General features: G+C 38.9%; 1 protein-coding gene across 10 annotated transcripts in view; it reads right to left on the bottom strand.

Moving 5' to 3' along the window:
* Mpdz (multiple PDZ domain crumbs cell polarity complex component) overlaps positions 1-14,514 on the bottom strand; it is a 143,039-nt gene that overhangs the window by 18,661 nt on the left and 109,864 nt on the right. For all 10 annotated transcript variants that reach the window (XM_010630975.1, XM_010630978.1, XM_010630980.1 and 7 more), the window contains 6 exons: positions 6,104-6,196; positions 5,940-6,014; positions 4,578-4,770; positions 2,678-2,823; positions 2,023-2,106; positions 1,681-1,874 (listed from right to left, as the gene is read on the bottom strand). In XM_010630975.1, coding sequence (XP_010629277.1) covers positions 1,681-1,874; positions 2,023-2,106; positions 2,678-2,823; positions 4,578-4,770; positions 5,940-6,014; positions 6,104-6,196 — 785 coding nt within the window. The remainder of the gene's footprint in view (positions 1-1,680; positions 1,875-2,022; positions 2,107-2,677; positions 2,824-4,577; positions 4,771-5,939; positions 6,015-6,103; positions 6,197-14,514) is intronic.

Below are 14,514 nucleotides of genomic sequence, written 5' to 3'. Positions count from 1 at the left end.
TTTTTTTTTTTTTTTTTTTTTTTTTTTTTTTTTTTTTTTTTGTACCAGGTATCAAATGGACCCTGGGCTTGCAAGGCAAGTGGTGGCACCACTGAGTTAAATCCCTGGCTGTTTTTCTTTCTATAGAATAAAGAGGCCTTAAATGGATATTTACCTTCGGCTACTTAAATGTTTCTATTACCATAACATCATTAATGCTGTTGAAAATAGACAGATATACATCTCAAACAAAACTTAATTACTCGAAATTTACCACTCATTATTATGAGCAGCTTTTAGTTTCAATCATTTCAACTATCTTTTACATAACATCCATTTATCCTAAATAGGCAAACATTAAACTTACTCTAATCCCTTCACAAAATTACAAACACAACAAACAAACAAAAAAACCCAAAAGAAGAATACCCAAACTTTTGTGTTGACAGAAAAAGTAACTAAGTGCACAGCGGAGCGGAGTTGCACCCCTTGTTCCCGCCAAGGTCAGAAGCCCAGAGAAGCCACTGCACCATCGCATCCATGCTTTCCCATCTAGGTGAGGCTGTGGGGTTAGATGGGATCTTTGCCTGCTCTTCCCATGGCAATCTGTGGAACTATTACTGGAAGTTATTACAATGATTCGGGGACCCCAATATTATAACAGCCTATTTGCAAATGAATTTCAAGTGTACTGTATTTTCTAAAAAGTAAACTACTGATGCTCCATTCCAAAAAAGGCACATCTGACATTTTAGATATAACCCACTGAGATTCAAACAGTATGCTATATTCTTTCTGTGTTTAAAAAATTACTCTTCAATTGTCTCTAAAAGAACATACTGGTAGAGAAGTCCTTTTATTACCATACTGAAATGAAATGGAAAATCAGGTAAGCTTGTGCTGGCTTGGGAATTTGGAAGTACTTGTTTCCAGAGTATTCTGGTTGTAATTTCATACATTTTTGACTCACTGTGAAAAATAAGCAGCTTTGAAATTGTGAACATACAAGGCCTGAGAGTGTTGACTACAGAGTCACATTTCACTGAATGCTGATTTCATTTAACTGTATAGCATGTCCTGATCTCCAGGGCTTACATTACTAAGTGAAGAAAGAGTTATGGCATTTAATATTTCTCAATATTACTATATTAGGACCTCTTTTCTTGGAACTTCTCCCCAATTCACTTCCTTTATTTATTATTTATTTATTTAGGTACCAGGGATTGAACTCAGGTTCTTGAGCTTGCAAGGCAGGCGCCAGAACCACTGAGCTAAATCCCCAGCCCCTCACTTCCTTTAAATAAGGTCACCTGGTCCCTCTCTCCTTCGCTGGCATGCTCTCCCACAACGCACCTCTGCCTCTCATCAATAGATTTATCTTTTGCAGGAACATATTTAATTCTTGTTCACCAGACTTTGCATTTTTGAGGTCAGGAATTATATCTTACTTTATCTCTATTTCTCAGAATCTAATGTATTTCCTGGCATGCAGCACGCACTCTAAAAACACCAGATGGCTTGTTGTTGAGGATCTTCAAAATCTCCCAACATACTGACTTCAAAGCTGTACAACCCATGTCTTTCTATGCTCCTTTAGCAAATGGGCCAGGGATAGCCACCTGTTAACCTGGAGCACTGACAAAGATTCTACTGATGTAGCTACTGCTGAAAGGTCACTGGGTTCGCTCTCCCCAGGCTCACCTTTTACCAACAATGCTCAGTCCGAGGCCTTTTCCCGGCTTCTTCTGCAGCTCAACAGTGAGGGCGTCACACATGTCCTCCTCTCTGTACGGAGCCTCATCTCTGTAGAGTGTCAGGCGCACTCTCTGGGGTGTTTGTCTCAGGACATTGATTGCTTCATCATGGGTGGCCTTTCTCAAGTCAATTCCATTCACCTGCATAGAAATGGGACATAGGTGGTGAGTTCAGTGAAAACAGGATGGGGTGGAGAGGGTGGAAACAGGGAAAGAAAGAAAGAAAGAAAGAAAGAAACACACCTTCCCATGGGTGTTATTTTTCAAGATCAAAACCAAGGATCCTTACCTCTAAAATCTGATCTCCAGCCCAGAGTCTTCCATCTTTACATGCTGCTCCTTCTTCATAAACTTCATGAATGATAATGGCACCCTAGAGACCCAAATACAATATGTGCAGGCTTTATCCTACTTTCACAGACAACCATAAGGAGGCCATGCATCATAACTCAAGGAAATATGTAACAAACAGCTTTTGCTAAATAAAGGTAACTAAAACCTTTTACTTTCCTAAATAGGTTAAAAAATATGAAACACAGATCATACTAACACCATAGATATGCATGATCATTCCTATCTAAAAATGAAATAATTTTACAGTATTTTTAATATTTAGAAAATGTTGTCTACAAGTAATTCAGTTTTTCAGATGCCTCTCACTATATGTCTACCCTAGCTCAGAGATTAGCAAAACAGAAAATTAAAATGTCAAGGACTGATAAACTGATAGAAACACTTTAAAAACGACAGGTCACAGCACAGTAAGAGAACATGTGCGTCAGTACTGGCTTACTGAAACTAGTAACCCTGGGACCCTGTTGAGTATGTGCCTCATACAGTCAACGCGCAGTGACAGCTCTGTATTTCACTGAATAACTGACTGATGGTCTCCAGGGCTGCCCGAGAACCGCCCACACGCCCGGAGCACCTCGCAGGCCACTCACCAGCAGTGTGTCAGAGCCCCCAACAATGCTTAGGCCCAGTCCTGTTCGCCCTTTGGAAATCTCAATTGTTGTTTCACAACCAGGGATAATGGGGCAGGTTGCAGGATCAGAAGCAAAGATTGCTGGTGTTGAAGACCTGCTTGTACCTAAAAATAAATTAAAGATGAAATAAAAATAACTACAGACTGATTACAAGGTGTATATGTCAAACTTAGACACCACGAAGGCTGTGAATGATAGGGCTGGAAGAGGCCTCAAACTGGGGAAGACACTTCAAATTTGCCTCAAGCCTTTTAATTATCACTTTTAAAAAACATCAAAACTAAATCATCACTGCTCATTTAGGCAGCAGGTATAAAATTACCTGTTTTCTAATTTCTTTTATACATTCTCTGTATTTTTTAAGTTGTTGAGACATGAAAGATTGGGTGTGAGAACAAAGACTTGAGAGAGCAGTTCCACTCTGACACTCTATGTTTCACTAGAGAGAGACACATCTCACTCAGAACTGCGACATGCGACAGCAACTTAAGTGACACGCCCAGAAAGTGAGCACAAAACAGCATTTAATTCAGTTATGGCCCTGTTCTTCTGAGCTTTTTATGTTTTTATCTTATCCCGGAGCATTTTTTAAATGTAATCATTTTGAATATATATGACAATAAAATTTTGGGTTTTTTTTTGTTCTTATTTGTTTTATAAACTTTTACATCAAACCCCGGGCCTTTACTTTATTATGAAAAAGGAATCAAAATATTATTTTGTATGAAAGTCTTCGCAGCCTATCGTATGCTTTACATACCAGAATATAAGGGAGACAGCACGTTTTCCAAGAGAAAAGCACTTGGTAAAGTAGTGTATGCTTTAGACAAGATGTTCTCTATATGGGAAATCAGAAACACACTATTTTCTTTTCCTGAAATGGCAGGAACAGGTGTAAGATATTTTCTTCTACCTTGAATTTTAATTTAGCATTTATAGACAATGCTATTTCGGGACACATATAAAACTGAAAAACTTTCCATGAAAGCCTTTAACACTTCAGCAGATTACCCATTCTTTCTGAATGCAGGCCTACTTTCACCAGAGATCCCCACCAACTGCAGAAAAAGTGAACTTGTTTAAATCATTTTTCAAAAATATAGATGATGCTTTTTTACTGCACACCAGTGTACTTCTTTGAAATGAAACTAGAGGAAGAATCTGCTTTCATGCACCAGCCTGGCAGATCCGCTGTGCTCAAGTCTCGCCTCCTTATTCAGACTTCCAAGGGCACTGACAGAAGCCCCAACCCAGAACTCTGCTCTGCAGTGCATGCGGCACAAGAGCTTTTCAGTCCTGAGCCAATCTGTAAAATGGAGTCACTGTACATTCATTCTACAGATAAGAAAACCGAGGCTTAGAAAAGTTTAGTTTGTCAATATTAAAAAAAAAAATCTATAGCCAGGTGTGGTGGCACATGCCAGTAAACCCAGCAGGGATTACTGAGGCAGGAAGCTCCCTGAGAGTATGAGGCCAACCTGGGCTCCATAGTGAGCTAAAGATGAGCCTGAACTATCCGTGCAACCCTGCCTCAAAAAGAAACAAAACAAAACAAAACAAAAAATCCCACAAAACAGTATTTCCTGTTCATTCATTTGCTATCTGGGATCAGAAGAGGCCTCAGCAAGAGATTCTCGGAGAGTGAAGAAGACTCCCCAAATTTAGAGGAGGTCAAACGCGGTGGGCTAATGCACAGCACTTCAATCTCCTCCCCAACACTCCAGGACTCTTTATCAGGAGCCTCTCTTTGAACTACCCATTCTCCAATGCTCCCGGACTAAGGCCTCTCAGGTAAGAACAGCAGGCAGCTGGCTTTGCTGAGATGTAGGTGCAGGTCTCTCTCAAGACCAGCCCTTACTTCGGAGGGACTCTGCTTCCACTTCCGGTTCCGGTTCTGGGGTGCCAGACTGCGGGACCATGGGAGAAGGTGAGCTGCGCGGTTTTTCTCCACTGGCTGCTCCAGCTGCTGAGGGAAAAGTCTGGGAATCTGGAGTCTCGGCATGAATGGTCAGTTTTACTGTCGTCTTTGCTGTCTTCAGCAGACCAATAAACTGAGGAGGTGTTGGTGCGGAAGGGAAACGAAATTCAAAGACAAATTAGTAGACTTAAAGCAGGTGCAAGTCACCATTATCACTGGAACCTAATTCTATCTATTGTTAAAAAAAACTGAGACAAAGGCAAGTCATTTCTTTGTTGGGATTTGAGTATGAAGAAAGAAATGGCTTTAGTTTTTCTCTAGTTACTCCAAATACCTAATGTCGATTAAGGCCATAGCTAATTTCTACTCTTAGTCCTGTATTCCCAATGCTGTATTCTTGTGTAAGAAGAGGGTTTTCAATATTTCTCATTTCCAATTACTTCCATATATTTTTCTGGATCACTGCAACCTTAGGAGATATATAAGGTATTTTATCTACTTCCTGATTCTAGAAGAACGTGAAACAGTGCACACAAACATTTTTAAATACAATAGAGACACAGAAATGCATGTGTTAAAAGCAAGATGGGAAAGTTCTACAACAGAAAAGTCAAAGCAAATGGAAAGGAAAACATAGATTTATACATTTAAGGATCCAACCTATACAATTAGTAAAACTGGATTTTTAAAAAAAATGGCTTTGAGCTTCCTGCTAGCCAATGTAGAAATGTAAATATGGTCAGTCACATGGTGCTCCCTCACTATACTGGAGAAAAAAAGAATAGTACATCTCAGGGAAAACAAAGCCTCTTTCTGATACTTATATATGACTCAAAGTATGATCATTTTTGCGGCAAAAACTCAAGTACAAAGAATTGTTCAAAACTAGTAAAAATTATCCATTTAATAGCCGAGTCAATGTCTTTTTTTAAGGCAAGGTATAACACAGATATGCACGGGAATAAACATTTATAAGAAAAATGTCCCTTTAGTCTTAATATGAAGTGAGCCACTGTTTATAAATTTCAAGTTTTTCTAAGGGAAAATGGAAGCCACATTTATCAAAAATGTCTAGTGAATACCAAAAAAATTATCCAAATAATAGTATCTTAACATCAGCTTTATTGGAAGGTAGAAAATAGGAATCAATGATCTTGTTAATAATTTCTTCTTTTCCTTGAGAATACTTTGAATATAGCCAACCAGCCTTAATTCCCCATGATTTCTGACCCAGATGCACACACAGGAGCCATACTCAAGGGTGGGGGTGACAGGACCACACAGTTTGCTGTGCAAAATTACCTTTTCAACAGGATAGCCAACAACAACTTCATCATCCACAGCTAAGATCTGATCTCCAACTCTGAGGCGTCCATCCTAAAGGGAAATGGAGGGGATTCTCAGTGACTTTCAGAAGGAATTTCTTCTTCCACCACCTCGGGACAGTGAGAATGGGAAGCCCTCACCTTGGCTGCTACCCCGTGCTCTGTTAAGCTTTTTATGATGACTCCACTGAGTGTGTCTTCTTCACTGATAGCAATGCCCAAACCCCCCTGATCCTAGAGAAAGAAAAACAAGAACACAATTCTCAGAAACCTTGGAACAGACTAGTTATATCTAAATAGAGAGGTGTGTATCTAAAACTTCTAAACATATTCTTCTACCCAAGAGCTAGAAAAGCAATTAAAATTCCAAGTCCACTATTAGAAATCTCTTCTTAGGCAAAATTTCAGACTTCTCCAAGGAAAAAATTCTCCATCAGGCAATCAAATGACTTCATCCTCCCATATGTCTGACACCTTTAGTAACTTTAGCAAAATATCCAGATAGCAAAAATGTATTCAATAATTCATCTCAAACATTTAGCACTTGCAAATTTAGTCTTGTGTAACTGGCTGTCTGAATTAGCCATTCAAAAACAAGTGAAGTACCCTGATTCCTCTCTTTTTGGTCTGGAGTTTAGAAATAACAACCAAGTCTGACTTCATTCTTTTCTGCTGCACTCCATCCCTAAGAAGAGAGATGCAATTACTGGTGCAAGCTCTGCACTCAGGGACGCAACACCAAGATCTGCTCTCTAGTGACACAGGGCATTTTGACCTGCTGTACAGTGTAAATGTCTCTGGGCCCAAAAACTCCCTGCACGCCTGCCAAGGCTGGGGCACTGCACCTACTTGGTCTAGTTTTTTGCATACTTTATCAAAACCAAATGTTCAGTAATACTTGTTGTTACCTTTAATGTTTATTTGAATAAAATTAAAATAAGAGTTTCAGATTTTTCTTCTAGTCACAGCTTGTAACATTTTACATTACAGTTTTCAACCCGGAAAAATATGCAAAAGGAAAATAAAGAAAAGAGGACTCCTGTCATAGCTTCTCTGAAACACGTTCACACGAGCTGAGCTTACCCTCAGACGGACATGGTCACGACTGCGACACCAAGGTAAGACTTGACTGAGATTTTAACAACTGAGTCACGGGCTGTGACTAAATGCCTGGTGTTTCGGCGGTCACTGGACATCTCCCTCCATCACCCTCCTTCAGGCAGTCAGTCATAAGCGGAAGACACAGGCTTTTATTTTACCTTCTACCTAGCTGAAAAGCTGGATATCCCATTTCACAGCTCTAAAACTTAACTTTCTTACCTAGACAAATCAGAAGTCTCTTATCTAAGAAAGTAAGCAATAATAACACCCAACACTTCTTCATAAGTTATTCATTGGTACAGTAGGCATTTGCTGACCATTTCCCTAATACTCGTTATCATCTCACCACTTTGTAAATCCAGTAGATTTTCAGCAGAATATTCACCCCTGCTCTGCTGCCCTTAACAACTGCCTCCCATCAGTATCTCCCTTCTCTTCCTTCTCTCCCTCATCGTCCTTTCTCAGATCACCGCTCTTTTCTCCATATACTCTAAGGTAGTAGAGTAAGACTGGAAAGGCAATCCTTTGTTACTCCTTTCAAGACAGTAAGCCCAATAGTGTGGGCGGGGCCCTCTAATTTGATTCTGTATTTTTTTTCCTCATTAAGTTTATTGGTACATTCTAGGTATACAGTACAGTTACATTCATTATTGGGATCATTGCACCTTTACGTGACAGGTCTTCATTCTCATTTTTTCCCCTTATCCCTGCCCTCCCTTCACCCCCTCCTCCCTTCCCTATTTACAAATACTTTATTTCCATGTTTTCATTTTCTCATGTTTTTTTTTCCTTTTCCCTTATTACCTTTCCCCTACCCTTCCCACTTTCCCTACACCTTTAGCCCTTTTCTTCCTATTTCACATTGTCAATTTTATCATTAGGATCTTTTGCACCATTATAGTTTTTAAAACCAGAGAAACTATTCAGTATTTATACATGTGTGACTTATTTATTTCGCTTAGGAGTATACCCTCAATATATATATCCATTTTCCTATGAATAAATCTAATTTCTCATTCTTTATGGCTGAGTGGTATTCCATTTTATAGAAAAACTACATCCTCTTTATGCAATCTCCAACTGATGGGCAAATGGGTTGTCTCCAAGTTTTAGCTATTACACACTGTGCCTCTATAAACATAGGTGCACACATATCTCTGTGATGATTCTTTTAATTCTTATGGAAAGGTACCCAGCAGAGGGATGGCTGGGTCAAATGGAACCTCTAGTCCCAGCTCTTTGAGGTACCTCCATATTGATTTCCATAGTGGTTGTACCAGCAGGCACTCCCACCAGCAATGGAGAAGGGTTCCTTTCTCTCCAAAACCCCACCAACATTTGTTATTGTGTGATTTCTTGATAACAGCCATTCTTTGTGGGGTGAGGTGGAATCTAAGTGTTGTTTTCATCTGCATCTCTTGAATAACCAGTGATGTGGAACATTTTTTCATATATTTACTTGCTGCTTTTACCTCTTTGTCTGAGAAATGTCTGTTCATTTCAGATGCCCATTTTTTAATCCGGTCTTTGTATTTGTTGGGGCTGATTGTTTTGAGTTCTTTATATATTCTAGATAATAGTCCTTTGTCTGAGGAGCAGCTGGTAAAAATTTTTTCCCACATTGTAGGTTGTCTTTTAGTTCTGTTGATGGTTTCTTATGCAGTGTAGAAGCTTTTTAATAAGATGAGATCCCAGTTGTTGATTGTTTCTGCTAGTTCCTGTGCTACTGAGGATTTATTCATAAAGTCTTTTCCTATGCCAATGTCTTCAAGAGTTCTGCCTAACTTATCTTCCAGCGCATTTAGTGACTGTTTTTTAATATTTAGATATTTAATCCACTTGAAAGGGAAGCAATACTTCCAAATTCATTCCTGGAAGCAAGTGTCACTTTGATTCCAAAACCAGAGAAAGACTCAACTAAAAAAGAGAATTACAGGCCAATCTCCTTAATAAGTATAGATGCAAAAATCCTTAAAAAGATACTAGCAAACAGAATACAGAGGATCATCAAGAAGATCATACATCCTGACCAAGTCAGATTTATTCCAGGGATGCAAGGATGGTTCAACATACGTAAATCAATAAATGTAATACATTATATTAACAGAGTCAAGGATAAAAAATGTATGATCCTCTTGATAGATGCAGAAAAAGCATTTGGCAAAATTCAACACCTATTCATGATAAAAACCCTGCAAAAAATTGGGTCTATATCTCAAATGGTCTTTACCTCAAATTAATAAAGCCTATCTGTGAAAAACCAGCAGCCCACATCATATTCAATGGCCAAAAACTGAAAACCTTCACATTAAAAACAGGAACAAGACAAGCAGGCCCACTATCACCACTCTTCTTCAATATAGTTCTGGAAACACTAGCCACAGCAATTAGACAAGAGAAAGAAATTAAGCAATAAAGACAGGAAAGGAAGAAGTTAAAACTGTCACTATTTGCTGCCAGTATGATACTCTACATAGAAGACCCAAAAAACTCTGCCAGAAGACTTCTAAACTTAATTGACACTTTTAGCAGAGTAGCTGGATACAAGGTCAACACCCCCAAATCAACAGCCTTCTTGTACACAAATAACAGACTCTCTGAGTGAGAAATTAGGGAAACAATTCCTTTCATAATAACATCCAAAAAACATGAAGTATCTAGAAACTGATCTAACAAAAGAAGCAAAAGACCTCTACACTGAAAACTATAGCACTCTGAAAAAAAGAGATCGGATAAGAAAATGGAAAGTATCCCCTGCTCCTTGGTATGAAGAATCAACATAGTGAAAATGGCCATACTACCAAAACTGCTATACAGATTCAGTGCAATGCCGATTGGAATTCTGACACTATATTTCACAGAACTAGAAAAAATAATCCAAAAATTCATTTGGAACCAGAAGAGACCTGGAATAGCAAAAGCCATCCTAGGCAACAGACACATGGCAGCAGGTATAACAATTCCCAATTTGAAACTATACTATAAATCCACTGTGATAAAAACAGCATGGTACTGGCAAAGAAACAGACCTGAGGATCAGTGGAATAGACTGGAAGACACAAAAACAACTCCAGATGTACTCAGCTGCCTCATCTTTGACAAAAGAGCCAACCATCCTCACTGGAGGAAAGACAGCCTCTTTAATAAATGGTGTTAGAAAGACTGGATTTCAACCTGCCCAAGATTAAAACTAGACCCTTATCTTTCACCATGCACTAAACTAAAATCTGATTTGATTCTAACAGGACTATGCAGAAGTGATGGTGTGCAATCCACAGGTGTGCTGAGAGGCAGCAGAGATTGCTTCTTGCTTTCTCTGGGGTCACCTATTGTATGAGGTCAGCTGCTGTGTCATGAGGACACTCAAGCAGCCCTATGAACAAAAACAAGGCCTCTTGCCAACAGTGAATTCAAGGAAATCCTGTTCGAAGTGATATCCAGCCCTAGGCAAACCTTTAGATAATGGCCCTGGCTGGCAGTCCGTCAGCAATTGTGTAAGGGATTCTGAGCCAGACCCCTCAACTGACCTTCCCCTTCATTATGGACTCACAGGGGTTGTGAGGTGCTAAGTGCCTTTGATTTAAGTTTGTTAGATTTTATTGCAATTTGTTATGTAATAATGCAAAGTAACCTCAAAGATTAGGTCTGAATGATATAAGTCAATTCTATGATTCTAATCATAATCCATTGTGGTCATAATCCCTGGATGTAGATCAGGACTCATGTAATTAGGATGGGTCTGGGACTTGCACTCAGAATGCTGGAACTTGGTATCTCCAAAATGATACCAAAGAGCAGCACGCAGTCTAATTGTGGTTGGCGGCTATGCTGGAAGCAGCAGGAAGACCAGCCTTAGGGTCATGCTGACACTGTGCATGGCTGTGCAGCAAGGGAAAGAGCTGGCTCTTCACAACACTCCTGAGCCCAGTATCAACTACACTTGTAGATTGTGCGCAAGTCACTGGACTACATAGATTCTCTTCTTTGATTAAGCCTGGAGTTACTATTTGGTCATCAGTGTTTGTAATTTTCAACAGAAGAAGTCTTAAAAGGAACAATAAGCCACACATCTTCATGCCTAAACTCCAGTTAGTATATTACAAAAATAAGTATGTACTTACCTATCATTTATTGGTATCAGAAAAGCAAAAAACATAGAATGGATAAAAGGGTTATAAGGGTGTAATTTCTTATATAATTTGGTCAGCTTTTCACCTTCTTTCAGAGTATATACAGAAAAGGTCTGAAAAATACTGCTCTTCGGTACTGATCAAAATACTACCATAAGCAGGATGCTTATGGATGGAGGAAGAGTTGTATAAACACTTAGAAAAGAGTAAACAATGAATAGTTTCTCTGGTGTGAAACACTAAGTATAAATAAGGTTCAAATTATATAACTGATAATGTGAAATAGGAAGAAAAGGGCTAGAGGTGTAGGGGAAGTGGGAAGGGTAAGGGAAAAGAAAAAAAATGAGAAAAGGAAAAAATGGAAACAGTCGTCATAAATAGGGAAGGGTGGAGGGGGTGAAGGGAGGGCACGGGAATGGGGAAATAATAAGAAGAAAGATATGTCATGTAAAGGTACAAGATCCCAATGATGAATGTAACTGTACTGTGTACTTAAAAAGTACCAATAAACTTCATGGGAAAATAAAAAAGAGTAAACAATAATTAGAAATGAGATTAAACTAAACAAGCTATTGTTATTATCCAGAGAATCACTTTGAAGGCAGAAGCTTTTCTAAACTTCAGAAGAAGAAAAACTCTACACTGTATGAAAGGTACAAGATCCCAATGATGAATGTAACTGTACTGTGTACTTAAAAAGTACCAATAAACTTCATGGGAAAATAAAAAAGAGTAAACAATAATTAGAAATGAGATTAAACTAAACAAGCTATTGTTATTATCCAGAGAATCACTTTGAAGGCAGAAGCTTTTCTAAACTTCAGAAGAAGAAAAACTCTACACTGTATGTAAAAGGCTTTCAACTGTATAAAACTGCATGAATGTTAAACAGATCCCTGAAAATCACAGAAGGCTGTATCTGCTTTGTGGCACTTTTCTAGAGTAAACTGTGATCTCTAATAAAAAATTTTTCCAGGAAGTTGAAATAGCATTTCAGTCAGCCACTGCAGGTGTAGATTATAAGAAGTTTCTGGTTCTACTTCTATTTTCCCATTTTCAAAAAAGTAAAAGATTAGAAAGAAAAAAGATAACAGGCTTGTCAAGTGCCTTTCTGAAACCACAAGTGGCATGTTCGTGGAGTTCCCATTCTGAGGCAATGGAAACATCATCCCTCTTCTGAACTCCTCACCTCCATGCCTTTTTCCCTGTGCACACAGCAGGTGTCACCCTTCCCTCCCACGTTCACTCGGTGTGACACACGCACACAGGACTGCACGCAGTGTAGGTGAGACAGTCTAAGTTTCTTCTCTTAGCATGTGTGCACACGAGACGTGTACAAAAGGCCACCACAGGGAAGCCACACAAAAGGGGAAGCAGCAAGTACACAAAGATATTAACAGGCCAGAACAGCAAAGAAATATTTAAAAATAAACGGAAGTGCTATTTAAATTGCATCTTGAGTATATGTGGGCTTTAGATAAGCTAACAGCAGAACGAGAATTTAAGTGATAAGAGTACAAGCAAAGGCAAGGAAGGATAAATTCTCACAACATTCACCGTGGACTTTTCATGCAGATTGGTGTGACCTAAGTAGAGGACTCTTACAAGCAACATCCAGGGGCTTAAGAAAAAGGGAGATGGGGCCCAGCTGCAAATTGACACAAGTAACAGGAATAGGATTTGGAGAAAGCCAGAGTTTTAAATTTTAGCTCTATCCCTTGGACTCACTAAGCAACTTCACAGAGTTACTAAGAAGCAGATGACACAATGAGCAAATGGGGCATGACTTTAATAAGCACAAATGACACAGGATTTGAGCTGAAGCACTGGTGCGAGAAAATTGGTTAACTCTCCTGCCTTTGTGGAACTGAGTTTACCCCATGTAGCCCCACATGGGCAGCAGGGTGGCACATTACTTGCCGCCAGGTGAGCAGTGGTTCCCAGCAAAGTTCAAAGATGCATCCGAGGTGCCGCATGGAACCTCATAGCTTAAGAAATACAAAATGAAAATAATTATGATAACCTATACTGAGATAAGTACCTTATGTAAATTCTTTCATTTCATCTTTATAACAGTGTCCCTGATATGAACTCATTATTTCCCCCATCTTACAGATAAGGAAAACAGGCCCAAAGAAGTTAAATGATTGTGTGCCAGAGTATTCCAGTGACTCTAAAGCTCACACTTAAAATTGTGAATAATCACTTCTTCGGCTGTTTTAAAAGATTCTTGAAAATTCCCTTTACTCATTTTGGCATTACCTCAGATTTTAATTTATTACAAACCTACATATAAATGGAAATTTTCTGTGGGCAATGCACTGATGTTCTTCAAGAGCTTGGCTTCCTCAACAGACAGAAACTAATTCAGAGAGAGGAGCACATGTCCCAGATACCCATGAATACAGCAGCAGGAGGCTGACTGCAGTTCAGCTTTCACAGTATAGAATACAAGAATCTTGCTCTGCATCTCACTCAGAAACAAGTTTCTGATAAAGACAGCCCTATTTATAGAAGAAGAAACCAAGGACGATGTGATTCAGGTTTCTGTCTACCTCACTGGCAAATGCCAGGCAGAATTGTAATTTATCTGCTTGATCATGACAGTCCTTGAAAGCCTCTGATTCAAGATAAGTGTGCCTGGAACATCTTGATCAGATGGACTAATGCAGGAAAAGAAAGCATCAGAGAAAACCATTGTCAAGAAGCAGTGAGACATCTTTCTTCCAGGTTATTCTTTACTAATAATTGCAATGATAGTAACAACAGACAATACTTAGTATACATGTTGCCAGGTACTAGACATTTATATATATATTTATATATATGTTTAATTTTCATAATAGATACTTCTCACTGTAAGTCTACAGGTTAAGTACTTTTATTACTCCCATTTTGGAGAGAAAAAAATGTATGAGGTGTGACAAAAAAAATACCATGAAAGCTTAAATTAAAAAAATGTATTATGATAAGGCCTGGGATTTAGCTCAGTGGTGCCGCCTGCCTCGCTGGTGCAAGGCCCTGAATTCAATCCCTGGTACCAAAAGATAAAAAATTCTTTTTACTAGTGTAAAAGACACTTTCCACTAATCCCTCTCAAAATATGCCCCTTCACTTTGGAAACATGCATTCCAACATTCTTGTCCATTCATAGGCAATGTTTGTTGGACTATGGAGATGTCCTGAACTGATTTAAAATGTCTACCTTTCATGGACATTTTGACTTTGGGAAGAGCAAGAAGTCACACAGAGCCAAATGCAATGAATAAGGTGGGTAAGAGCACATTACAGTATATATATATATACATATATATATATATA

The sequence above is a fragment of the Fukomys damarensis genome, unplaced genomic scaffold (assembly GCF_012274545.1).
Source record: "Fukomys damarensis isolate Sample0158 unplaced genomic scaffold, DMR_v1.0_HiC HiC_scaffold_31, whole genome shotgun sequence".
Taxonomy (NCBI): domain Eukaryota; kingdom Metazoa; phylum Chordata; class Mammalia; order Rodentia; family Bathyergidae; genus Fukomys; species Fukomys damarensis.
The sequence above is the reverse complement of the archived record's forward strand: the minus strand, read 5'-3'. Positions and strand labels throughout refer to the sequence as shown.